Here is a 27254-nt window from a genome sequence, read left to right as displayed (position 1 = left end):
TAAGTATCTGTTGTTAATCATAAGAAAAATTTCGTTGAAATTGGTTCAAAGAAGCACTAGGTACCAGTACAAGTTACAAATAATTATAAGAAGGATGTCAGTTCTAAATACGAGATACTGAGTAAAGTAGATAAATTTTTCATGATGCTCAATATCCTGTGAACCTGAAAGCTTTCAAAAGTTTGATTAGTAAGTTATTGAACTCTTCATAGATAAGACTTTCTTAGAACTGACAACAGAAATTTGATTTGTATAAAAAGTGTTTTATGAACTGAAACATATGATGTTTTATGAACAGCTTGATCAATAAACTGTAGTTTGAAGCTGTATCATTCATAAAATTATATTTTTTATTTTTGCCCACAATATATTTATGTGGCTTATTTTGCAGTTTGTGTATGGCAACATAAAAAATCTTAAAGGTAAATATTGTTAACAAATTAGCGCAAGAATTACATTTAAAGAAATATCGATCTCGATGTCTCTGTGGTTATATTTCAAAAAATGTGAATGAGGGAAAAAAATTCTGTTGAAAATATATTTTTCGAATAGGAAATTGTGAGGCGCCATTTTTTAAATGTGTTTATGGCGTACCAAACTTGCTGTCCTGGAAAAAGTAAATTGCTGATGTTACGTCTGCTGGGAAGGATATCAATGGAGAATTTCTACCTCCTCAGAGAATAAAGCTTACATGTAATATATATATATATACATTTTGTTTTCATTCAGTGTATTTGAAAGTAAACATGTATCACCAAGAATTACATAATTTATGAGTTAAATTATATGAGGATCGGAGTAATTAACATCTTCTAAGCAAGAATGCAAGTTCCCTCGGTGCTACCGGTATTTCTTGTTAAAGAGAAATTTAATGTATGTGGTGACGTACAAATGATTCAAAAGCAGAATATATCTGTTACGTGTAATATGTCTCTTCCAAGTGCAAGTGATTTAAGTAGCGATGTTCCTAATGCAAATTGTTTAAGCAATAATGTTCCTAGTGCAAAAGATTTTAATAGTGATGTTCCTAGTGAAAATAGTTTAAGTAGTGATGTCAAAGAAATAAAACCTTTTGTATGTGAAATTTGCCATAAATGTATTGCTATATATTCAGTTGAAAAACCTCATATATGTGATACATGTAAAGTTTCAATTCAAAACAAAAAGGATGTAAATAGTGATGTACTAGTTCTTGCAGATATGAAACCTTCTGTATGCGAGATGTGTCATAAATGTCTTGATATATATTCAACTGAAAAACCTCATCGATGTGATGCATGTAAAGTTTCAGCTCAAAGCAAAAAGAATGTAAACAGTGATGTACTAGTTCCTAAAGAAAAAAAATCATTTGTATGTGATGTATGTCAAAAGCAGTGCAGTGGAAAACAGTACCTAAATCAGCATATGCGTACCCACACTGATCTCAAGCCATATATGTGCACCGTGTGCCCCAGGACGTTTCGAGACAAACTTCACTTTATTTCACATACACGTAGCCATACGGGGGAAAAACCTTTTGTTTGTGAAACATGTAACAAAGCATTTTCAGCAAAGAATAATTTAGTAAAGCATATACGCATACACACGGGGGAGAAACCTCATGGATGTAGCACGTGTGACAAATCATTTTCGAATAGGAGTGACTTAAAAATGCATATACGGATTCATACAGGTGAGAAGCCATTTAAGTGTGAAATATGCACCAAGGCATTTGCTAAGCACAATGATTTAGTTTATCACCGTCTCACTCACACAGGAGAGAAATCCCACAAGTGTGATATCTGTGGCAAAGCATTTGCTCTAAAAAGTAATTTAAGAAAACATATCCTTATACATACAGGTGAAAAACCTCATGTATGTGATGTGTGTCGCAGATCATTTACAGGCAAGAGTGACTTAAATAGACACATTCTCACCCATACAGGAGAGAAACCACATGCATGTGAGGTATGTGGCAGGGCATTTGCTGGAAAAAATGATTTAATGATGCATCTTCTCACACATACAGGTGAGAAATCTCATGTATGTGAGGTATGTGGTAGGGCATTTGCATTAAAGTGCAATTTAAGGAAGCATATTCATATACACACTGGTGAGAAACCTCACCAGTGCAGCATATGCAGCACTACCTTTGCTGCTAAAAATGATTTAAAAAGACATATACTTATCCACAGTGGTGAAAAGCCTTTTATATGTAGTGTATGTAACAAAGCGTTTGCAGGAAAATATCAATTAAAGAAACATATGTGTACACATGAAAGTAAGAAATGTAAACAAGGCAATCAGAAAATGTTATGTAAGGAGCATGGCATAAATATTAATCAAAAACAAGATGGTGAGAAAAACCAACAAGTTATTGATGGGAAGTTAGCCAGAATACAAGCTATTAGTGTGGAACAAGACTATACTTACTCAAATAATGAAGACGGATTAGTTATTAATAAGAAACTTGAAGAAGATGTGGGTAAAAGGCAAGGCATTGTAGGAGAATTTATTTATGGACAAGATATTAGTGCAGAATAAGACCGTATATGTAAACAATATAAGTGTACCTTCCTGAGCTTGATACACTTAATTGAGATTTATGTTTTCTAATCTATAAGCAAAATACTGGTAGAAAAACTGGACAGTGTAGAACAAGCCTATAATGCAAGGACACAAGCAAGATATTGATAGAGAGCAGAATATTGGTATAAAATTGATTGAAGGTAAAGGTATCGTCTAAGGGATAAGACACTGGTGTCGAAAAGTGCACGAGTATCTCCCAAAGTGAGAAACACAAGATCTCAAATGGAAAATTGGTAAAGAAACTACAGAATGAGACGTTGGTGTTGAGCAACTTTGCAGAGAAGATAGGTAAAAATTTGCATATTAATGTCCATATGTATAAAGAAACCTATTGCTTATAATATATATGAAATTTTTTATACTTAGAAAATGCAGGTTAGATAACATTTTGCTAAGAAATGCTGTACTTGGTGAATGATAAAAAATTAATGTTTCCTGTGTTATGTAAACTTGAATTTTTTTTAAAACAGCAGTAGAAAATTACAGCACAAAGTCTAAAAACTTTCCAATATCCAGACATCTGGACCACCAGTCTAAAAAAGTACATAATAAATAAAATAATAATAATAATTTAAATACATAATAATAATTTAAATACAATAAAATAAACTATTCCCCTGAGTATAGAAATAGAAAATATAATACTCAATAAAAGGAAGCAGGTGAACCATAAATAAAAATTTTCGGTACTTGCATTTTATCTCGTTGATCGTTGGCAGAAATTCTGGTAATGATTGCCAATTGTTGTTGCACAATTTAAAGAACGTGATCATCCATTTTTGCTGCCCTACTTGGCCATTTCCCTGGATTATACGTAAATGCCAATACTGATGATCTGAAATCTAGAAATTGCCAAAATCCAGAATCTTGTCCATTCCAATTTTGGAATTCGTACTGTATGTGCGTTTTACTATTTTAAGTACTTTGATATCTGTACTCTAGTTTCAACATATGGCATAGGTATGTTTAAATGCACATACATTACTTAACCAACACTGTGTTGAACAGTAAAATAGCTATATAGATTTTTATTACTTTCCTTTAACACTTTTTATTTTTATGTTGCTCCATTTATATTATTATTTACGAATAGAATAAAACTTGTTGAGACAAACATTTTCACCAGTTCAAACCAACTTTCTGAGGAAAGTTTGGATAATCAGAAAGGAGTATATTTTTAAATAAGAATATTTATCCATTTTATGTGTCTTATAAACTGTTGAGAAATAATTTTAAATAGAAACTAGGTTTATAACTTGAATAGAACAATGTGCTTTCCTTCTTTGGAGCAGTATGCTTCCATAGTGCATTATCAGCAGTTCAGAATGTGGCTGTCATTAATATATATGATATTTGTAATGCAGAAAGATATACTGGAAAGACTGGCATATGTTGCTAATAATACTGGAAAGATTGAGAATATGATTGGTTAGTTTTTGAATCTTCAGAGCCTGATTTTATCCCAGCCCAGAAGATCCAGATTTAAATTACTAGATTTTCAGACTATTCTGTAATTTTTCATAGTTTTCTTTAATGAAACTTAGTGGAGTGTTAGTATTGTCTTGGCAAAGTGGCCAATCACCTAAATCAAGGCAAACTTATACTAAAGGCCTGTCAGACAAGACGAAACTCTTCCCAGTTTCCAGTGGGTTTCGTGAAATTCATCACTAAGTGGCGCTCGCATACCGCTATACTTTGGCTGTACGTTCAACGTTTGTAACATAGCTCATTAATAACAAAAGGTGTATTTTATTAAAAGTAAGCAAATGTTCAGGGTTTGCACGCTGTTAAGCCGTGCCCCATTTTGTAAGAACTCTACGCCAGTAAATCAGAAAGATCATGTTTATGTGATTAACAAATCAAATGGCAGCACTAAACTTAGTTGTTATTTTTATCATTTCTTTTTCTCACCAATTTATCAAATGTTTGAATTTAAAAGTAGTGTTTTAGAAAAGTGGTAGATTGCGTACCACATTATTACCAAAATTTTATGGTCTGTTAACTCTGTTTCTAAGTAAGTGGCATTATGTTATGTGTTTTTTACAGATGGACTGAACAGCTTTATAAATATTTGTATTAACCACAAATCCTGAGAATTGAAATGGAACAGTGGCTTTGGTACTTTTCCATTTTGCCCAAGCAGATTTTAAGCAGCAGCAACACACAGTATACACATAAAAAAAATTTAACAACTGTTAGTGCTAAAATTTTTTTACTTTAGAAGCATAAACATTTTAATATTGTTTAAAACTTCTTCAAATGGGTCTTTCATTTCCTTTCTCCACATCAATTCCATGAGATAATTTTTCAGATGATGATGTGCTGTTCCTCTGTGTTCCTTATTTTGCCATTTGGCATAACCCATAGTCTTTTTTATTTTTTTTGTGTGTATTCCAGTTTCCGGATCGAAAACTTGTATTTATAGTTCACTTTGAAATATTCAAAACCTTCCTCATGCAGTTTTTCAGTGCCGTATCGTTTCTATGAATCTGAATATATTTTAGTTCCTTTTTCGATATTTTCCTTAACTGCTTGTAATGTAATGCTCATAGATCAATTTAGCAGCTTCACGAGGAAGCATTCCTTTGTTTCACAGCAAGCTCCACCAAAGATTCATTGTCGTCATAGAATCCATCTCGTATTGTTTTTGTGCTTCATCCACTTTGGTCCTCCTATTTTCATCATACCAGGTCCTCTTATTTTCTGTCAATGTTTAAGCAAAGAATCCACACAAAGTGTGTAATTATTCCAGTCCACAACTATTCCGTGACTGATTTCCAGCTGACCGATTTTCACACCATTTAACTGAATGCTTTGCTCCAATCATAAATAAACCTCACACACTTCAAGAAACTCAATTTTGATAATTTACCATATGCCATTCCGGATACTTCTTTCAGTGCCACAAATTGAAAGGTTGCAGTGCCACTGAATTTCGTCTCTGAAATACAATTTCATTTCATGATTATTATCACAAGAAGCAATTTTAAGCAAAACACCTTGAAGGAATTTGGCACATCCTTCCTCTGTTCTGGGCAAATTCCAAATTTTCATTGATTTTACATCCATTTTTAACGTATTAGGGAAAAGACATGATTGATAAAAAATGGCCGCGACTTGAAAATGTGGCGGTAAAAGGTTACCAGCTGGGATATACCATTTGGCATCAGTTGTATCATTTGTGGCTTTACCGCTTGCAGCGGCGAAATAAAAATGTATTGTGGCTTTTATTTTTTAGTATCAAATTACCATATATCCGGCATACAATGTGCAGTTTTACTATAAAAAGTAAGATCAAAATTTACATTTGCATACCAGATATAAAAATGGTTGAACATAAAAAAATTAGATTTCTACATGTACCTAAATGATGCTTATTTAAAAGAAATGACATACTTTTATGAACTTAAAATTTCATTATTCGATAACATCAAAAGTTCATTATATTCGTCTTCTGTTATATCATCAAACTCTGTTGCATATTCACCAAAACTGTTCCTCTGATCCATAAATAAATAATCATCTTTCATTCCATCTAGGTTGTTAGATATATTCCATTTTTCAAATTAATTTTGAATTATGCTGGGTTTAATTTCATTTCATGCTTTTATTATCCACTTGCATACTATTTTTAGACTGGCATGATGTATTTGGCTTACTTTTGTGTTTTTTCAGCCTCTTAACATCCATGTAATCTGCTGTGTTTTAAATTTCCTTCGAACGGGTTGTTAATACACACATCCAAAGACTGAACTAATGGCATTAATCCACCTGGAATAACTACCATCTCTATGTTAAATTCTTATACCAATTTCTTCATATTATGTGTTAAGTGAACGTGTCCCAAACTAAAAGACTATCCACAATTTTACACCAGTTTCATCCATCCATCCTTTCTTGTGAACAGGAATGAAAACATTGTTTGGGAAATTACATTTTGGCATCGTCTTTCTGTTAAAAATAACTATGTGGGTTTTAATTTTGTACTGTCCACTAAGCAGGAAAGAACTGTGATGAAATGAGACTTTTCGTGACCTTTTTGTTTCTATGTTAACTATTTTCCTTTCACATTAATTGTGTTATTTCCTATCAGTGGAACCTTAGTAAAGTTCCACCATATTTCCAACCTGTGGTAATATTTTATTTATTTATTTGCTTTCATAGGTCAATAATATACTTCAATCATTGTCCAGACATGTTCGATAGGTAGTAGATTTGGAAAATTGGCAGGACAGGATAAGAATGCAATATGGTGGGCTAAGAAGAAAGCTTGAACATTGTGTGCAACATGTGGTTACACATTGCCCTGTTGAAATGTGGCTGCAGGCAAGCTCTGAAGGTAAGGAAGGAAAACGTGCTGTGAAACATCAGAGATATAGCGTTGGGTGGTAAGTCTACCAATAATGCGTAGTAGGGAGGGTGCGAGACTGTCTCACACCATAACACTGTATGCAGGACCAGTATGATGATGCATAACATAATAGTCGAGCATTCTCTCTACACGGTATCTCCAAACTGTAATCCAACCAGGCAGAAGCATGATTCGTCTGAAAACGTAATGCCATTTGGATGTTCATCTTTGCCATTCAGTGCACCACTACAAACACAAATGCCTGTGGTTCAAAGGTACACAAAGGAATGGATGGCTAGCAGACAGTCCATTATACTGTAAATGACATTGAATTGTTTGTGCAGACACCAACTGTTTTGTCACGCACTGCATTCATTGTGAATGGTTGTGGATGTGGCAGTGCACTCCATCAGAACCATGCATACAATATGCCTGTCTTCACATGGAGTGGTGTGATGAGGCAATTGCTCCTGTCTATCACTTGTTCTCTCCTGCATCCATCGATTCCATTTTCAAATGATTGTTACTTGGTTAATCTGACACGATGACCGATTTCCCAGAAAGATGATTTTGCAGTCTGTGTGTGGTCAAACTCGCAAATGTGTTCAAATGATGCTCATGTTTTCACTGAGATATACTAAAGCTGTTCACACAAAAAATCTTGCAAGAAAACAATTCATGTTTTTCAAAATAGCAATCTTTCTTCTTTTTATGTATGAATTGTAAGGACCGCTGCAGTCCCCATGATGTATGCACATGCTGAAATCATAATCCTTTGCATATTCCATCTCGGTATACAAATGATGCAAGTTTGATGCTGTTTGGGTACTTCCTTCATGGTGTTGCATTTTTGATGGCCAGCAGTTTATACTATAATAAATAACCCTAATAATTAAACAGTTTGTATTTTCTGACTATCCTGACCTCATAATTTAAAAATATTTGGTAACATTCCATTTCTGGAAAATATTTTTTAATAGACATGTAAAGACATATTATGTTTAAGCAAAAAATATCACAGGCTGTAAACATTTAAATGTTACATATGTAGTTTTTTCCCTTCTAAAATTTCTTGTTGTCATTAAATATTTCTTTCTTATTATTATAGTTTATGAACAAATTAGTTCTGTGAGCTGTAAAGTAGTCAAACAAATGTTTTTCATCTATTCACAAAGTTATCATTGAGTTGACAACTTTTCATGGGGGCGTTCATAATCATTAAGTGTCAGTATTTTTTCAATCCACTGTAATTCTAAGCTATTCAGTTTTATTTTGAAACACCAAAGTTATTATGTATGACATAAAGAGATATAAATTTCTTTTTACCATTTGATGAATTTTTTCCTAGTTTGGTATTTTTTTAACACTACTTGATGCGGTAAAGTTGCCAAATTTTGGGAATATGGCAAACACTGGCAACTATGCACCATTTTTCAGTTTTAATAAGCAACACTGTTATTTTGTATGTGTTCTTTTTATTGTTTTACAATTCTAAATTTATTCTGTTTGTTGGTTTTTATTGACAAGTCCTAATATTTTTTTTCTCTATGCAGTTAAAGAATGTGCCTTTAGAATTATTATAGAATAATAGAAATTGTGATAAAATTTTTTCAGAAATACAGTTTTTGCTACAAAATTATCAAAGGGAGCAACTGCTTTAAATCTGACCTTTTTAAAGCAAGCATCATGAAATATCGATCTGTAGAAAAGAAATAAAAACCTGCCTGTAAGTAGCTTTATTGAGTGATTTTAGGGAATTATATTTAATTAAAATTTAATTGAATTATAAATGATAACTGTTTTTCTTCTGCAAAACATCACCTAATTGTGTCAAGCTTGTTGCGTTAAATGCCCCTGCTGTTTTTAATAGTTTGAATGTATGTATTATATCATTATTTCTTTCATTTTTTTTACTGTCATAAGCTTTTTATGATGTTCTTTGCTATTGTATTTTGTATTAAACCCATAAAATTATTTAATTACTCATACTTTGTCAAATAATGATATTATTATGTTTGATCAGGAAAAATGTTCCAGTTGATTATGGAAATTAAAATTTGAATATCAGTGGGAACCCAAAAACAACATGTAATTACTTATTTTGATTACTCACAATGTTTAATAACTTTTAGTAGTTTCACAGTATGAGTAATTAACTAATTTTTTTACTAGGCATTGTATTTTATATTAAACATGTAAAATTATTTAATTACTCATAATTTCAAATGAGTTTATTATGTTTAGACTGGGAAAATCGGAAATACAGCATAGAGTCTGAAATCTGGACATCCGATATCCAAAATGATCTAATTTCTGGACCACTAACAATTTTTGGTATTTATGTATTATCACAACCAGCTTAACAGAAGTTGCCATATTTTCAGAATATGGCAGACTCTGGCAACCATGCACATAACAGTTCTTCAGGCTATCATTCTTATAACAATCCTTCAGTCAAGAAACGTCATTTTTTTTTTTTTTTTTTTTTTTTTTTTTTGTTGTAGTTCAAGTTTCAGTGGCTGGTCTAGAAAAAGTATGACTATTTTTCCCCTAAATTTGATATTAAAATTTGTGCCTGTAGGATTTTCCTATAATAGAAGAAACGGAGTTGAAATTTCTGTAGGAATGCAGTAGTTTGTCACAAAGTTGCTAAAGGCACAATGCTTTGAATCATTACTCAAAATGATCAGTACTTTCCCCGCAACAAAAACATAATGATTCTTCAGACAAACAGACAACCATGCCCATAATAATCCTTCACTCAAGCAACATTCCCTTTTTTGCATGCATTCTTTTTGTTGTATTCTAGCAATTCTTATAAACAAACAATTACACTTTTTGCCTTAAACTTAATAATGTGCACAATTTTAAAATTTGAAGGTTATATTGCTGATTTCTGTTTGTTGGGAATAGTGGAGATTACCCCCTTTCTAATGAATCATAAGCCCCTGTGGAGTTTGCCTGCAAATAAAAAAGAAAGTGTTACATTTTTTTCAGAAATATGTCATTTTGCTTGCTAAGAGTGTAGGAATGCACATTCCATGAAGTTAATTTGTGCAATTCTTTAACCTTTTTTTCTTAATTCTGCAATTCTCTGATGTTTTTCCTAAGTCAAAACAGATTGCTGTGCATATAAACAGAAGACCAAAAAATAGAAAGTTAAGTGTTATATTATGGGTGTTGTTGCAATTTTAATTCAGATAATTTGGTACTGTGTTATGGAATTTTGAGTGTATTGTTATGGATGTTTCCTTAATATAATTTTTACTGTTTTGTTATGTGTTTCTTGCATTTTTAATTTTATTACTTCATTACTGTTTTATGTAATTTTAAGCACGGCACCATTTTTTAAAATGGCTATGTTTCTCACGTTCATACAAAAAATTAGTCGCCAGTGATTGGTGAATTTGTTGGACTATGAAGCAGATAATACATCAGTACCTAAAGAATTTTATGGATATTTTTGAATGAAACATTTATATATTTTTTCATATTTTTACCCAGAAGTTTTGCAAATTTTAACTGAAGAGTTATTAATTCTTAAAATTGTGGTGGAATATTTACATTCTGACAAGAATACAGTCAAAAGTATGGTTTTTCCGCATTATAAATCATCAGTTTAAATCTGGTAAGATGGCATGCAGAAATTATAAAATTAAAAATATGAAACCATAATTTATGAAATAAAGAGCAATTATGATCTAAAGGATATCAAAATTTACAAAGAAAAAAGCTTAATATTTATTTGTTTACTTTATTAAGCATTTCTTTCAACGCACGCATGCATAAAGCATACATTACGCATAGTCAAAATTAGAAAATTGCAACCAGAAAACTATTTGATGTGTATTCATGATATTTATAATGACGAGGAAATTGATTTAAATTATATCGGAGTACATCAAGATGAAACACTACATTTAATGAGGAATTATAAGCCAAATAAAATAAAAACATCTGCTCTGAAGATGAGGATAGTGCTGACAGATCAACTTCCAGTTCATTGTGCGTTGCGGCGTTTCGCCCCCTTCCGCAGAGCAGCGTGAAATTGATAAACAGATTTTGGAATAGTTAGAGAAACAAATAACCTCTCTGTCACTTTCTTCATGCCTTTATCCATTTTTTGCAGCAGTCAGCAGTTCCACTTTTTGATTAATAGACATCGAAACATGCTTTTGCTTTGCAGATCCTTTGGCAGCCCCAGCGCCGAAAATTCTATTTGACATAATCGAAAGTTCAAGCTTACTTTTATAAAATTGCTCTAACAGCCTGCAAAAAATAATAAGGCAGATCCAATTCAAAGATTATGGAACAACGCAGTCTGCAACATTAATTGAAATAGATAATTAGATAATTTTAGCTTAGCTTATACCATCCGTTATGCATTAAACGCGCATGCGTAAACGTATTATGCGTGCATGCATATGCACATGCGTGAACGCATTAATGCACTCACGAATGCATAGAAAGTTTGTAGCTTTGAGGTCCGGATTAACGACTTTGGACTGTATGTGGTACTTTTCCGTTTCGCCGACACAAATCTCGCCAAGCAGACTTTATTGGCTACAACACACAGTATATACATAAAATTTATTAACAAATGTTAGTTCCAAGAATTTTTATTTTGAAGGCATAAACATTTATCATAATATCATTTAAAATTTTGTAAAAGGACAATAAATAAAGACAATGAATTTGTAAAAAGACATTAATTTAAGAATTTACTATCCTCTCATGGTACAACATCCTGATTCACCAGATCATATCATGCGACCCCAAGTGATCTCATCTCACATAAACTACACTACAAAAATCTAATTCTTTCATTAATTATCTATATTAATTTCAAGTTAAATCTTATGGAATACATGTTTAAATTGAAGAATTATTTCAGTTCGTACAAATAGCGTACTCAGAAATTTACTTCGCTAGTGTATTCTCATTAGAATTGATGAATTTAACCTTTGATTTTGCCTTTTCTATATTTTTGCCTTCAGGTTAGCGATGTGATTGCATCCTAATTGACTTAATTACCACGAATAGCCTTAGGGCATAAAATTGAACTATCTGGTAAAAATTCTACTTAATTGTATAACAGTATTGAAAGAAACAATCAATCTTATAAGGAATGGCTGTGACTTGTTTTGAAAAGGAAGCATAGAAGGTTACCTCAAGGATATTCTGTTTGGCATCGGTTGTACAATTTTTGGCGACTTTATCGCCTGCGCCGGCAAAATGAAAAAGTACCAAATATTTGTATTTTAACATTTGCATGCAGTACCCATGCACACTCATTGCAGTGCAAATATAAAACCTTGAACCTTTCACAGAGCGACTCACTTTCTTTTGTACTTCATTGTTCCTGCTTGTTCATGGTTGACATTTGACGTTGGCTTATCATCATGTATTTAGTTTTGTATTTTACTTTTTAATTTTAAATGAACTTAATTTTATAGTTTATTAAAGTTTTTGGCCTTCTTTTAAATGAACCTTATGACTAGTTTGGAGTATTGTGGCATAAACCATCGCCACAAAATCATCTATATTTCAGTTATTAAAGATGCAAAAAAATTTATCTTCATGCCCACCTTTCTCTATTCTAAACAAGGGCTATTGAAGGCAAGTGTAATATCCAATTCTTCCAAAATCTGGAACACATAATAAGAGCATCTTATGATATGGGTAGGCAAAAGCCAGCCCATGGACTGAATGCAACCATTTTAATTGCTTAATCTGGCCCATTATGAAATCCTGTGTAATCTTTTCTTTCCTACCCAATTTTATATGCAAGCAACTGACTTTCTGTATTGTGTCAAAAAATATTTATTTTTATTTCGATCAATGTATTTAAAAGAATGCTTTTGTTAGTGAAGTGCATAAAAAATAAATATCAATCACAAACTGATGGAAATTTACATTTTGCATTTAGGATATCTGCAGTTGAGCTGTAGATTAATTTGTGAAATACTCAGAGATGAACATTAAATATTTCTCTTCTCACATTAAATATGTCACCAGGAATGTATGAAATGCCAGCATTCTATAGAATACCTAGGCATTTTTAGTAAAGTATGGAATGCAAGAATTATTATACACTTAGTACCTAGGCATTCTATCGAATCGTTACAAAATGTCTAACTACAGTAAGATAGCTTTGCAAGGCAGGTTTTGAGTTTCCAGAAATTGGCAAGAAAACGCCCATTTGGCGACAAAATTGGCGATATGCCATAGACGGATGAAGAACCTTCTAGAACAAATTCTTACTAGTTTAGCCCAGAATGTCCTCAAACACAAGCCAAAAGCTATATAAACCCTGCTGGTATGCAGAGAGTCAGTGTCTCATCTAGCAAGTTGATAGTCAGTCAGTGCAGTGCCGAATCGAGTCAGCTAAGAGTCGGTGAGCAAGTATTCTGTAGTCTAGTGCCGAGTTGGTCGTCAAGTGCATTGAGAGAATCTGTTAGCGTATAATGAGTTAGTGCGTCGTCGAGTTTCGTCTCTGAGTGTGTTGAGCTCCGAGAACGACCGAACTGAGTCAGGAGCTGTACTCTAGTGCAGTGGTCACCAACCGGTGGTCTGTGAAAACTTTTTGATGGTCCATCAAAAAATTGCAACATTATTTAAATTTCTATGAAGATTCAGTTTAAAAAATGATGAGTAAGAAAACTTATTATGAAATATGCATTAGACTTTTTTTTTTAAATTTTAGTTACTACTTTTAGCAAAATTCCTCCTGAATTTAGCTACTTCTGCAGGTGTATCTAGTGGCATTTGAAAGCAAGAGTTGGCATCCATGGGTATGCTTTATCAATAATAGCACAAACTGGAATTCTCTTTCCTTTTGAATTACAAACATATGCTATTGTAGTCATTAATAACACATTTTTTTCCTGTGTCAATAGGCAACTTAATGGAATTTTATGACAACTGTTGATTGATGGCGCGATTGCCGAGTAAGCAATAATTGTTATGTTTACAATAATTAAAAATTGGTGGCATAACACTTTCAGTTTATTGATATTGCTTGTGTATACTTAGTACCTAGGCAGCTTAAGCAAAATTTCATGAAAAGGAAGTTTGTTCTTGCGAAGTTCCTTTTCAGTGATATGGAAATGTGAAGCTTTTTGTACAAGAAGGTAAGATTTTTTAACTTTTCATATAATTTTTTAATGTGAACGAAATATGTGTATCAGTGAGATGTTAACAGCGTTTTAGTTGTTACTCATAATCAGGGGCATAGTCTAAATTTCCATAAACGCATGCTGCTGAACACCAAATGATTCGAAAATTATATTAACAAATGAAAATTAGAATTACATTTATCGGAAAGCTGAATATTGTTTTTGCGTATTAATATGATGTTAAACATTGCATAATATGAAAATAATTTAATGCATTTAATCATTGTAAATTCCTCAGATTTAAGGTCTGTAATGGATACCCATTACTGAGTGAAAAAGCAATGAAAATTTGAATTTAATTTTTCAACAGCATATTTGTGCAAAAAGCCATTTTCATCTGTAACAGCGGCCCACCAGCGGCCGAGCGGTAAAGTCGCCGAACACTGGTAGTTCGGTCCGAGGTTCGAATCCCGCGAACGGGCTGGCTGCATGGGCGTTTTCGTGGTTTTCCCCATGTGTAACGTGTATACAAGCCAGTTTCCCTTAGAAAGTCCTCCACGAAGGCATCCCTCCTCTTAGGCAGATAACCCTAGTGTGCTTTGCCATAATTAAATACACCAAATACACACCATCTGTAACAGCAATTGAAACTCAGTACCGGTCTCAGCATGAAATAAATGCGGCTATCTGTCTTTCAGTGACGTCATTGGAATCCAAAATCTACAAACCTATTTCAAACGAATAAATATCACACTAAAAATACATAATACTTAAATTTTTCATTTAAAAAAATAATTACTCTATAACCTTGTCACCTTTAATGGGTGCATTTCACATTAATAAAATAAAAGTTTGTTGATTATTATTGTATTAATGCATTTATATATATATATATTTAAAATTAATATTAGTGGTCCGCGAAGTTTTAAGGGTTGACAACCACTGCTCTAATGTATCATCGAGTGCATCGCGAGTTGCAGTGTGGAGAGTCTCTAGAGTACGTAGAGTTTCGAGAATGACCGAGCAGGCTTGGGAGCTGTAGTCTGGTGCTTTGCCATGAAGCTGTCTTCACCGTTATAGCTTGATAGCATGAAAGCTTTGTCGCTGTTTATTTCAGCATGTTTATAGTAGTTCTTCGATGACTGTAAATGTGTATTGGAGCTGTCTTGAATAGTACTGGCTAATAAATTGTGTTTCCATTCTGCATCAAGTGCTGTAGTCGTTATTCACTCCAAATCCACGAACCTGTATGAACGTGAAGAGAAAAACGTAAATTTTTAGTAAAGTATGGAATGTGAGAATTGTTATACAGTCAAAAGTCATTAATTCGGACCTCAAAGCTACAAACTTTCTGCCCATGCGTCGTGTTGGCGCATGCGCGCAAGACCTTTACGACTGTGCATAGGCGTGTGCACATGCGCATAATACGTTTACGCATGCGCGTTTAATGTATAACGGACGGTATAAGCTAAAATTATCTATTTCAGTTAATGTTGCAGATTGCGTTGTTCCTTAATCTTTGAATCGGTTCCGGCTTATTATTTTTTGCAGACTGTTAGAGCAATTTTATTAAAGTAAGCTTGAACTTTTGATTATGTCAAATAGAATTTCCGATGCTGGATACTGCCAAAGGATCTACAAAACAAAAGAATGTTTCGATGTCCATCAAACAAAAAGTGGAATTGCTGCAAAAAATGGATAAAGGCATAATCCTTTGTTTCTCTAACCATTCCGAAATCTGTTTATCAATTTCACGCTGCTCTGCGTTGGAGGGGAACGCCGCGGCACGCAATGAACTGGAAGTTGATATGTCAGCACTATCCTTATCTTCAGGGCAGATTTTTTTTTTAATTTGACTTATAGTTCATTACTAAATGTAGTATTTCATCTCGATGTACTCTGATATGATTTAAATCAAATTCATTATAAATATCACGAATACACATCAAATAGTTTCCTGGTTGCAATTTTCTAATTTCGACTATGCGTAATGTAAGCTTTATGCATGGGCGCGTTGAAAGAAATACTTAATAAAGTAAACAAATAAATATTAAGCTTTTTTTGTAAATTTTGATACCCTTTAGATCATAATTGCTCTTTATTTCATAAATTACGGTTTCATATTTTTAATTTTATAATTTCTTCATGCCATCTTACCAGATTTAAACTGATCATCTATAATCCGGAAAAATCGATAATCCGGAATCGCTGAAGTCCCAACGAGTCCGGATTAAAGACTTGACTGTATACAGTACAAAGTCCATAATTCGGACGTCCATTATCCGGAATGATCTATAATCCGGACCTCAAAGTCACAAACTTTACACATGCGTGTAAAGAATGTGCATACAGTACGTATGTGCGTAATGTATGCTTTACGCATGCGTGCGTTGAAAGAAATGTTTAATAAAGTAAACAAATAAATATTAAGCTTTTTTTTTTTTTTGTAAAATTTGCTATCCTTTAGATCATAATTGATCTTTATTTCATAAATTACAGTTTGATATTTTTAATTATATAATTTCTGCATGCCATCTTACCAGATTTAAATTGATGATCTATAATCCGGAATCGCCGAAGTCCCGACGAATCCGGATTACAGACTTTGTACTGTACTTAGTACCTAGGCATTCTATAGAATGATAAAAGCCCTTTAGGAAAATTATAAAAAAAAAAAAAAAAGGTCATAACAAGGCTATTATTTAAAACATGCTCATTCCTCAAAAATACAAATATTGTTTTGAAAAATAATGAAAGGCTGCCCTTAAAAAACTTTTATTGCAAATACATAAAAAAAAAAAAAAAAAAAAAATCAGTGAGATGAGCTTGGTACACTATAATAAATTTGTATTCTGTATCTGGCTGAGGCTAGAAATCATTAAGATCTACCTGACAATGGGAATTATATTCAGAAAAAAACATAGGTATCACTACAATGCCCTTTTTAATACTTTTTTGTTTTTTTCTGGTAGGCCTTACAAGGGTGGTTCCTTTTCACCATCACTATTACTCTGATCAACACATAAATAATCATCTTCCAGTCCATCTAGACTGTTAGATATATTACATTTATGTCAAGTTTAATTTCTTTCCATACTTTTATTATCCACTTACACACTATTTCTAGATTGGCATGATGCATTTGGCCTCCTTTCCTAAATGTTTTTTCACCTCCTAACATCCATGTATTGCACTGTTGTTTTAAATTTTTCCAGTGGTTTATTGATACACACATCTAAAAGCTGAACTAATTGCATTAATCCATTTGAAATAACTGTCTGTATAACCATTATATATATTATCCATGTCTGTATAACATTCTTTCAGCAATTTCTTTGTATTATCTGGTATATAGAATCTGAGCATATCCCAAACTAAGACTTTGTGGATTCTTTTAATTCAACAGGACACTTTTACCAAACACTTCTTATCTGCAGTTTGTCCATTTTACATCATTTTTGTCCAGCCATCTTTTCTCATAAACATGAATGAAAACACCATTTGAAAAATTACATTTCAGCATCGTCTTTCATAAAAAAAACCTTGGGTATTAATTTTGTACCATTTGCTAAGCAGAAAAGCAGTAAGGTGAGGTGAGATTTTTCATGATAACATTGAGGTGCGATTTTTCCTGTTGTTTTTATGTGAACTATTTTTGTCCTTTCATATTAGTAGCTTTATTTCCTATCATATCAAACATGAATCTGTTGTCCAAATCTTTTGGAGGCCTTTGCAAAACTTTTGGTTTTTTAATCGTAGAACTAAGTTATTCCATGCCATAAATTGACTACACCAACTCAAAGTTGCTTGAAGTTTTTGCTTTCATTTGTATTCTTTCTTGCATTTTTTTAATCCATTCTGGTGATTTTCTAGGAAGCAGTTCACAGCACTTTCTTCTAGAATAGGTCATTTCATTACTATTTTACACAAAGCACATTTATTCTTTGGTGTATTAACCTTCGAAGTGTCATAGCTGGCTTTATCCAGTCATGAGATTTTTTGTCACTTGTTATATATTAGCTTATAATTTAAGATAGTTCACTTTCTTACTTTCATTAATAATATAAATGCCATCTTGATGAATGTAAGTTAATGAAAATAGAGACTAAAATAGCTAAATATGTATATTTACTAAGGCTAAAGGCTCTTTGAATACAAGTCTTCATGACAGATCCAAAAACCCAGGCCAATCAGAAGGTTAATTATTATGATGTAATTTTTCTTCCACTCATACATGGAACTTTCAGCACCACCACACATCCTGCAGCAAGATTTCTATTTTCTTTTGCAAATTGAATGACTTTGCATTTGAAACCAGTACTGTGTTTGTTTTATTTTACAGGAGCAGTATTTATTACTGAAAGGAACACTAAATCAGCTGTATTTCAACTAAAGCAAATGCAATTTACTAAAGCCTTTGATGTTCACTTCAAAATCATAGTTTCAAATCACTACAGAAAGAGAAACATTGGGCTCCCTACTCCATGAATTCTTTTGGGTTGGAAGTGCATTCATACCCTAAATTACGTCCCCCTTGTTTTGAAAACCCCCAGAATAACATTCTCGTGCACACCTGCATCGAATACAGCCGGTCTTTATCACACAATTATTTATTACCTCATACATTTCCTCCACATACATATTGTTACAAAATGTCCAGCTGCGGTAAACAGCTTCCCTGCAAGGCTGGTTTAGGATTGCCAGAAAATGTCAAGGGAAGGCAGGGTTGCCATATTTGGTATGAAATTGCACATTTGGCGACAAAATTTGTGATATGCGGTGCACAGATGGAGGACATTCTAGAATGAATTCTTAACCAGTTTGGCCCATAATGTTCTCAAACACAATGCAAAAGCTTTATAAACCTTGCTGGTACACATAGTAGTATTAATGTCTCATAGTCTATCGAGTCAATTGCGAATCTATTGTCGTAGTCTATCAAGTTGATTGTCAGTCTAGTGTCAAGTTTGTCATCAGAGTCTAGCAAGTGCATCGTGAGTTGTAGCGTAGAGAGCCTCAAGAGTGCGTAGAGTTACAAGAACTACCAAACCAAGTCGGGAGCTGTACTCTGGTGTTTTGCCATGAAGCTGTCTGCACCATTATAGCTTGAAGTCTGTGTTGTTGATTGTTTCAGCGTGTGTGTCGTAGTTTATTGACGACTATAAATGTGTTATTGGAGTTGTCCTGAGTAATACTGGCTAATAAATTGTGTTTTCATTCATCATCAAGTGTTGTCGTTAATTACTCCAAATCCACGAACCCATATAGAAATGCAACAGCATTGTTCCCCTTATCGCTTGTCAGTTCAGCACACCATTATTCGAAAGCACGGGAGAAATTTTCAAAAAGACTTCAAAAAATAACAGCATTGCTCATGAATCTTTCAGGTTTCTTCATAAAGAAAAAAGTGCATTTTATATGGTGAATGTACCTAAAAATTAAAAAATGTAGCTTGCAGTTATAGGTGCACATTATACACCAGTGCATGTTATATGCTGGAACATACTGTGTATATATTAATTATATTTATTTCATATTCAGTATCTATATTAATACTTGTGTTTACATCACATTGTTTATAATAAAAATAAAAACAGGTGAAAAACTGAAAATTAAAAAAAACATTTGATTAATCATCGATACCTTTTTTCCCTTCCTATTCCTTGAAATGTACATGTATATGTTATTGGTTGACCCGCATCCAAGGCAATTGTGACACCGCGTTCACTATCAGAGGCTTATATAAACTAAAAATATGACATTAAGTGCATAAAATGCTGTTTTGAAGTGTAATATATTTTTTTGTAACTTATATATAGTATATTTTAAAAATTTCTATCAAGTTGAGTTGTACTCTCCCCTCACCCCCTGGCAACCAGTAGAGGCATCACACAAGAACCATGATGGCCCTTCTTCCCGAATGCATTCAAAAAGATCTTTTGGGTTGACAGTTAAAAGTATTTACATATCCGTCTTAGGAGATCAAATTGTGTCATGAAAATGCTTATATTTATAATTATGAATATGTTTTTTAGAGGAAGGTATGTATCTTGAAGGAAAGGTTCAAAACCATAACTAGTAACATGCAATAAAAGTGAAAAGAATGAAACACATATTTAATAATTGTAATTAATGCTTAATGTCATCTTTTTAAAGAAAAACGAATTTATTCTTTGAATGGGTGTGATAATGCTAATCAATCCCCTTCCCATGATTCTTCAGTAATGTACTGTTTTTTAAGATAATTAGTTTGTCTTGTCAGATTAGATATTGCTAAGCAAATGTCCAGTTTCTTGAAGTTTAGCATATGATAATTAAACTTATTCCTTGTATTCTGCAATTTCTTACACCAAAATACCCATTTGTAAGACCTTACCAAGTTTTAGAACATAAATATAGTAAAACACAGGGAGTTTTATTTTTTTAATAAATGTGGCATATAAAATTAGATAGATAGATCAAAATAAGTAATTATATGCAGAATAGTACAGAATCCGAAATCAAGAATGATCTAATATCGAAACCACTGGAACACAAGGCAATAAATAAGTAAATAAATGAAGAACAAATAAATCCTCCCCTTCTTACAAAACCTGGGAACGAAGAATGTAATTTTCAACAAAAGGAAGGCATGTTTGCCATAATGCAAGTTTTCTTGAACAGCTGCTTACTAGGGAGTCTCACAGTAGCCAATAATGTATTCATGTTGGCCAGGATCACACTTTTGCACCTACTGTTTCTTTCACCCAGTGATCACCCTCTGAAGATCTTATATTCCTGTTGCCCAGCACCTCTCTAAATTTTAAAAATTTTGCCATTCTTAAATTTTGCTGCTTGATGCTTCTCTAAATTCTAAATTTTTTGCAGCACGATGCATCTGCATCAGCTTTGGTGCCAGCCACACTGAAAGGCTAGCATTCTTCTATCTGACCTAAACAATAAGTGAAGCTCCAGTATTGCAATGCCTATATGTCATTTTATTAGATTTCAACTAAAATCGAGAAATTTGTGAAATACAGAATTGCCAAAGTATCAACATTTCTGGATCTCAAGCTTTGTACTGTATATGAAAATGTTTTATAAATCAAAACTTTCAGAAAAGTAGATTGTACAAACTAGAAAATGGTTTTAGATTACATTGTATAACTATTATTTGCCTCTATCAGGAATGTGTTAATACAGTTCAGTTTTTCAGAAATGCATTATATGTCATGTATTGTAATGTAATGCGGAATTGTGTTTAAAATTATGTTACAAATTAGCAAAAATACCCATAAATAACTATGCTTATGTGAACAATGTCATAATAATTCTTTGAGTACACTACTTTGAGTACATAAATAGTGTCACTTCAGAGAAAAAATAAATTTTTGTAAATGGATACATAATTACTGTTTTTAATATTTGATAAATATAACAATATTTGAACACATACAAAATTATTTTTACTGAGGGATGTGCAAATATATTAGAATATTACAGGGCATTTATGCAAATATTTACTAATGCTTTGTAAATCATGCTACTTATTTATATCTGTGTTTATATGACGTATGTTAAAAAAATTAAATTTCTGTTTTTGTGATTAGTGTGTTTCTTTGGGTGTAAAATGCATAGAACATTTTGGACTAAATAGTACTTAATTTTAGCTAGATCAAAGTACAGTGGCTGTTATGAAAAAATTTTGATACATACCGTATTTAACGGCATATAAGACGCACTTTTTTTCCTAAATTTGGTCTCAAAAAAGTTACCTGCGTCTTATACGTGAAGGACACAGTCTTATACGTGAAGGTAATTGTATTCAATAATTGTTTATTTGGCTTTTACAAAACGTGAGAACTAAAAGAAACCACGCTATTGAAAACTGTTTTCCTTGTGTGTGGCCGTCTAAATAAGTTTGCGTCTTATATGCCGTCAAATACGGTACTTATACAATATTGAAAATTATTTCATTAAAATACAGTTCTTTCTCAGTAGTATAAAGTTTGAGTAAGGATTACAGCAGGAAAATCAAAATTTAAAGAATCAAATTTACCATTCCAGATGTACCTGTTTTTTGGGGGGGGGGGGAAGAGGAATACCTCCTTTTTAAACTGACCACCATAAAAAAGAAAATGCTTACATTTTTCTCAAAATCCTTCAGTAATTTTTTTCTGAAGTAAAAAGTAATTTTTTTCTAAATGTACACAGCAGTTTGTTTTCACTTAGAAATTGGAATATTGCACAAACTTGTCGTCACACAAGCCTCAGAATCATGCACCAAAGCATCTCATAAGTATTATCTTTAGTGATTTTGTGATAAAATATATTCCTTCAGAAATTTTACCACAGTTTCTTTTTTTTTTTACTGGTTAATTGTACAGATGCATATTTTTAACACAATACATTACAGATTTTCTTATAAAAACTGCCAGAATTTGAAATACAATGAAGAGAACACCTATGAAGATGTTACTTAACTGAAGGATTATTATCTGCATAATTGTCTGACACATTCTGAAAATTTCACGACTTTCACTAAGGTATACCACTAATATTGTTTTCCGAAGAACAGTTATATATATATAAAAAAAAGGTAAATAATACAATGCAACATGTAGTTTATCACGTTACTTTTAGGATTATTACTACATTACAAAAAACATTTGTGCCAGCTGAGGCAATCAATACCACATAAATTCCAATGGAATAGAAATCTAGATTGTTGCTAATGGTGACACACTGATGTTATTTTTCCATTTTGCACTTGAATATCACTTGAATGAATTGGCCATCTTTAACCCAATTGAGCATGTGTGGGGTGACTTAGGGTGCTAAATTCTTCTCCAGATGCTGCAGGAACTGAAAAGTGCACTTTTAGAAGAGTGACATGCAATTCCACAAGACTTGATTCAACATTTTGATAAAGTCTCTAAAATCAAGATGTGAGGTATGTATAGCTCTTCGAGGTGACCATACACCATATTAAAGAAACAAATTTTCTATAAGAGGTGGCTTAATTTTTCCATCATTTTCTAATTTCAATATTTTGCAAATAATCAACTGTCAAACATTGTAATTTATGTTAACTAATGCTTTTGTACAAATTTCTTTTAATAATTTTTCATTAAGCATCAGTTACATTTAATTTCTGTCATTATCCTTTAATTTTGATAACCAGTGTAGACAATGAATGAATTGCTTGTGTGTATCGGTAACCACCCTTTTCTCGCACATGACTGCTATAATTTTATGCTTAAGCATTTTTTTCTTTTTGAGTATACATATGCACAGTAGAGTACATACAGTCTTCTTACAGATGTTCTGACACAGAAATCAATTTGATACCTCTAATTTTAAGGTTTGGATGCAAGAGAATTTGCTTTTGATTCATTACACATTTTTAACTATGGTTAAGGCATAGCTGCCAGATTTGAAGAAAAGAAAAAAAAAAAGTCTTTTAATAATTTTTCATTACGCATCAGTTACATTTAATTTCTGTCATTATCCTTTAATTTTGATAACCAGTGTAGACAATGAATGAATTGCTTGTGTGTATCGATAACCACCCGTTTCTCGCACATGACTGCTATAATTTTATGCTTAAGCATTTTTTCTTTTTGAGTATACATATGCACAGTAGAGTACATACAGTCTTCTTACAGATGTTCTGACACAGAAATCAATTTGATACCTCTAATTTTAAGGTTTGGATGCAAGAGAATTTGCTTTTGATTCATTACACATTTTTAACTATGGTTAAGGCATAGCTGCCAGATTTGAAGAAAGGAAAAAAAAGGGGGGGGAGGTTTTTTACTCTGCATCTTGTGAGATAATACTGTATTTGTAGTTCCATTAAGACATGTCAATGAATATTTTTGGAACAGTAGTAGCCGACAAAGACCATCTAAACGTGGCTTATAAAATTTAGTTAGGAAGTTAGAGACCAGTGGAACAGCATTCGATCAGAACTGCAGGAGACACTCACAACTGTCAGTATAAAAAGTGTGTAATGTAAGAAACTTATTTTTTGTCTCTCCTCCCAAAGACCTTTGACTTTTCCTGCAGGAAAATGGAATATCATGAAGTATATATCAAAGATCTGTGAAGAAAGTTATCACTACTAGTTTACAGTTGTTCATGAATTTAATGGAACTGACTATGATTGGTTTCAGCAATTTATTACGGAATATTGGAGAACACTTTATTCAGTCATGAGACATGGTTCCACCTATTCAGCTACACAGATTCTCAAAATGCACACTTATGGAGCAATGAAAACATAATTGGGGTAGTTGCAGAAGGTCATTTCCTTCTTTATAACTTACTTTCATTTCTCACATACATTGTTATGTTTAAATTTTTTTAATTCTCTTTCCATTTAGCTTTTTCATGCAACTTCTGGGGCCCCTAAAGATATGTTGCAATTCCAGATAGTGGTGCAAATAAGATGAAATCTGGTATTTTCCTTTACACGTGATGAACAGTGCTGCCAAAAATTTTATCATAATCATTAATTTAATAGTTTTATTATTTAAATTAAAATTGAATTGTTTGTAATTATATCAAGAATGTTAAAAAAATCATTATTTTGCACAAATTTCAGTGTAGAAGGTTAGTTTTATGAAGCATGTTAAAATAATGGTTTGTCATAATATAATATAGTTAATTATGGTTTTAAATATGTCTGAAGAAATCACTGCAAATTTGTCAACAATCAACAAATTACTGATAATCGTCATAACTCGGTAAATATCGGCAATATATCAAAAGAAAACAAATGTTCAGCTTCAAATCCAGATCTGAATTGTTAAATAAGTATTGTATGATATATTAAACATTACACATACTGTATTATTTATATGTTGTATAAATGTTATTATCCAAATGTATATAGCAATCTGATTTCGTAAAATAATAATAATAATAATAATAATAAAAAGATAATTGCATTAGTTTGGCATTGCACTTATTAAACATTATATATATATATATTATGATACAATACTGCTTTGCTCCTCATATACACCATCTGTTTTTGCTTAAAAAATATCAAAGAAATGAATAAGCCTGGCTTCAGTGAATAAGGTTACCAAATTAAAATCCTAATCTAACAAAAAAAATTGCCAAATTTGACATGCCCCTTATACTTCACTTTAGCCAATACCCCAAGCAAAAAACTGCAAACTGATATGGCTCTGTTGGAAAAGTACCAAACACTGATTTTTGTTGTTTGACTTCTAAATTAATACCAAATCTTGTAACTTATACTGATCTTTTATGAATTTAAAAAGAAGAGGAGAACAAAACAAAATCTGAAAAGATTCAAATTTTAATGTCGCACCAGAGTATTTGTTAAGGTTTTTAATGCTCTCATTTTATCTTACTCTTGAATTTACTTCTGCTGATGCGGTTTTTTTATTTTGTTTTATCATTAATCATCACTTTCTTTGCACTTATGCCACATAAAATTCAATAACAAAAATCATAACATTTTTAAAACAGTATACCTGTAAAATGTCTGACACATTAAGTGTTGCCACATATTATTTTAGACCAGAAGAGCCATTATTCTTGAACCTCACTTTTGTTGTCCATTTCACTTTTCAAATAACTAGTCGCTGGTTTAATCAGTCTTTAAAATAATACTATAAAAAAGAAAAATATACATACAGTCAAAAGTCGTTAATTCGGACACCCATAATCCGGAATGATCTATAATCCGAACCTCAAAGCTACAAAATTTCTGCGCACGCATGCGCGTAAGAACTTTACGGCTGCGAATATGCGTGTGCGCATGCGCAAAATACGTTTACGAATGCGCGTTTAATGTATAACGTACAGTATAAGCTAAGCTAAAATTATCTAATTCAGTTAATGTTGCAGATTGCGTTGTTCCTTAATCTTCGAATTGGATCCGGCTTATTATTTTTTGCAGACTGTTAGAGCAATTTTATAAAAGTAAGCTTGAACTTTCGATTATGTCAAATAGAATTTCTGATATATATTTACTAATATGTAAAGGATCTACGAAGCGAAAGTATGTTTCGAAGTCCATTAAACAAAAAGTGGAATTGCTGCAAAAAATGGATAAAGGCATATCCTTTGTTTATCTAACCATTCCGAAATCTGTTTATCAATTTCACGCTGCTCTGCGTCTGTGTGTGGGGGGGGGGGGAACGTAGCGGCGCGCAATGAACTGGAAGTTGATCTGTCAGCACTATCCTTATCTTCAGGGCAGATGTTTTTATTTTATTTGGCTTATAATTCCTTTCTAAATGTAGTATTTCATCTAGATGTACTGCGTCTTTGATATGATTTAAATCAGATTCCTCGTCATTATAATTCGCTTCCGATAGCGAAGAAAGTGACACAGAGTTTATTGAAAACGAAGAAATTTCGATTGACAAATTAGTCGGTATTCTCTACACAGCAATTATAGGACTTGAACAGCGGAACTTTGTAATTGAACAAGAAATTATGTCTGTTTATAGAATTAAAGAGAAAGTATTATCACATAAAAACGAAGCAACTTAAACAACTTACATTGAAAGAAATGTTTAATAAAGTAAACAAATAAATATTAAGCTTTTTTTTTTTTTTTTATTTATTTTTTTGGAAATTTTGATACCCTTTAGATCATAATTGTTCTTTATTTCATAAATTACGGTTTCATATTTTTAATTTTATAATTTCTGCATGCCATCTTACCAGATTTAAACTGATGATCTATAATCCGGAATCGCCGAAGTCCCGACGAGTCCGGATTAACGACTTTTGACTGCAATTCTTTTAATAAATCTAGCTAGTGTAATGTCACAGGTCCAGCTGTTAATTAATAAAAAATATAAAAAACTGCATTTATTGATTTTAAATCACTTAGTTTGTTCATTAGTAACAGGCAGATTAAAAGGAAAATTATATATCTTACAGTTCACCAAATGCCAACAAACTAGTGCATGTATGCTTAAAATATTTTATATCTTTAGCAATCTTGCTTTTAAGCAAGAAGAAAGGAGATGAGGACTTTGGTGAACGCCGTTACCTCCAGTCCGTGAGGGTTTTATATCAGATATCTTTAGAATTCCTGATAAAGTGTTCAATGTTACCATACATTTTTTAAAATATTTGTTTATTTCTTTACAAATGAGGAGAACATTCGTTTAAAATAAAAAATCTATTTTTTTATATATTCGCTGTGCAGTATCTTTAAAAATAATACATGGTAATAACAT

General features: G+C 32.3%; 1 protein-coding gene across 3 annotated transcripts; it reads left to right on the top strand.

Annotated features, from left to right (window-relative positions):
* The first annotated feature begins 398 nt into the window (after nt 1–398).
* On the top strand, nt 399–24968 carry LOC118197538 (uncharacterized). Of its 3 annotated transcripts, none has more exons than XM_035369059.2 (3): nt 399–2856; nt 8534–8645; nt 24405–24968. In XM_035369059.2, the coding sequence occupies exon 1, from the start codon at nt 823–825 to the stop codon at nt 2521–2523; it is 1701 nt and encodes a 566-aa protein (XP_035224950.1). In that variant the 5' UTR covers nt 399–822; the 3' UTR covers nt 2524–2856; nt 8534–8645; nt 24405–24968. The 3 variants fall into 3 exon arrangements, with proteins under 3 accessions (XP_035224950.1, XP_085666568.1, XP_035224949.1); XM_085810442.1 differs by having other exon boundaries at nt 22870–24968; XM_035369058.2 differs by having other exon boundaries at nt 20905–24968.
* The last annotated feature ends 2286 nt before the right edge of the window (nt 24969–27254 follow it).

The sequence above is a fragment of the Stegodyphus dumicola genome, chromosome 2 (assembly GCF_044657685.1).
Source record: "Stegodyphus dumicola isolate Sdum_Otavi_A_Nest chromosome 2, ASM4465768v1".
Classification (NCBI taxonomy): Eukaryota; Metazoa; Arthropoda; class Arachnida; order Araneae; family Eresidae; genus Stegodyphus; species Stegodyphus dumicola.
The sequence above is the reverse complement of the archived record's forward strand: the minus strand, read 5'-3'. Positions and strand labels throughout refer to the sequence as shown.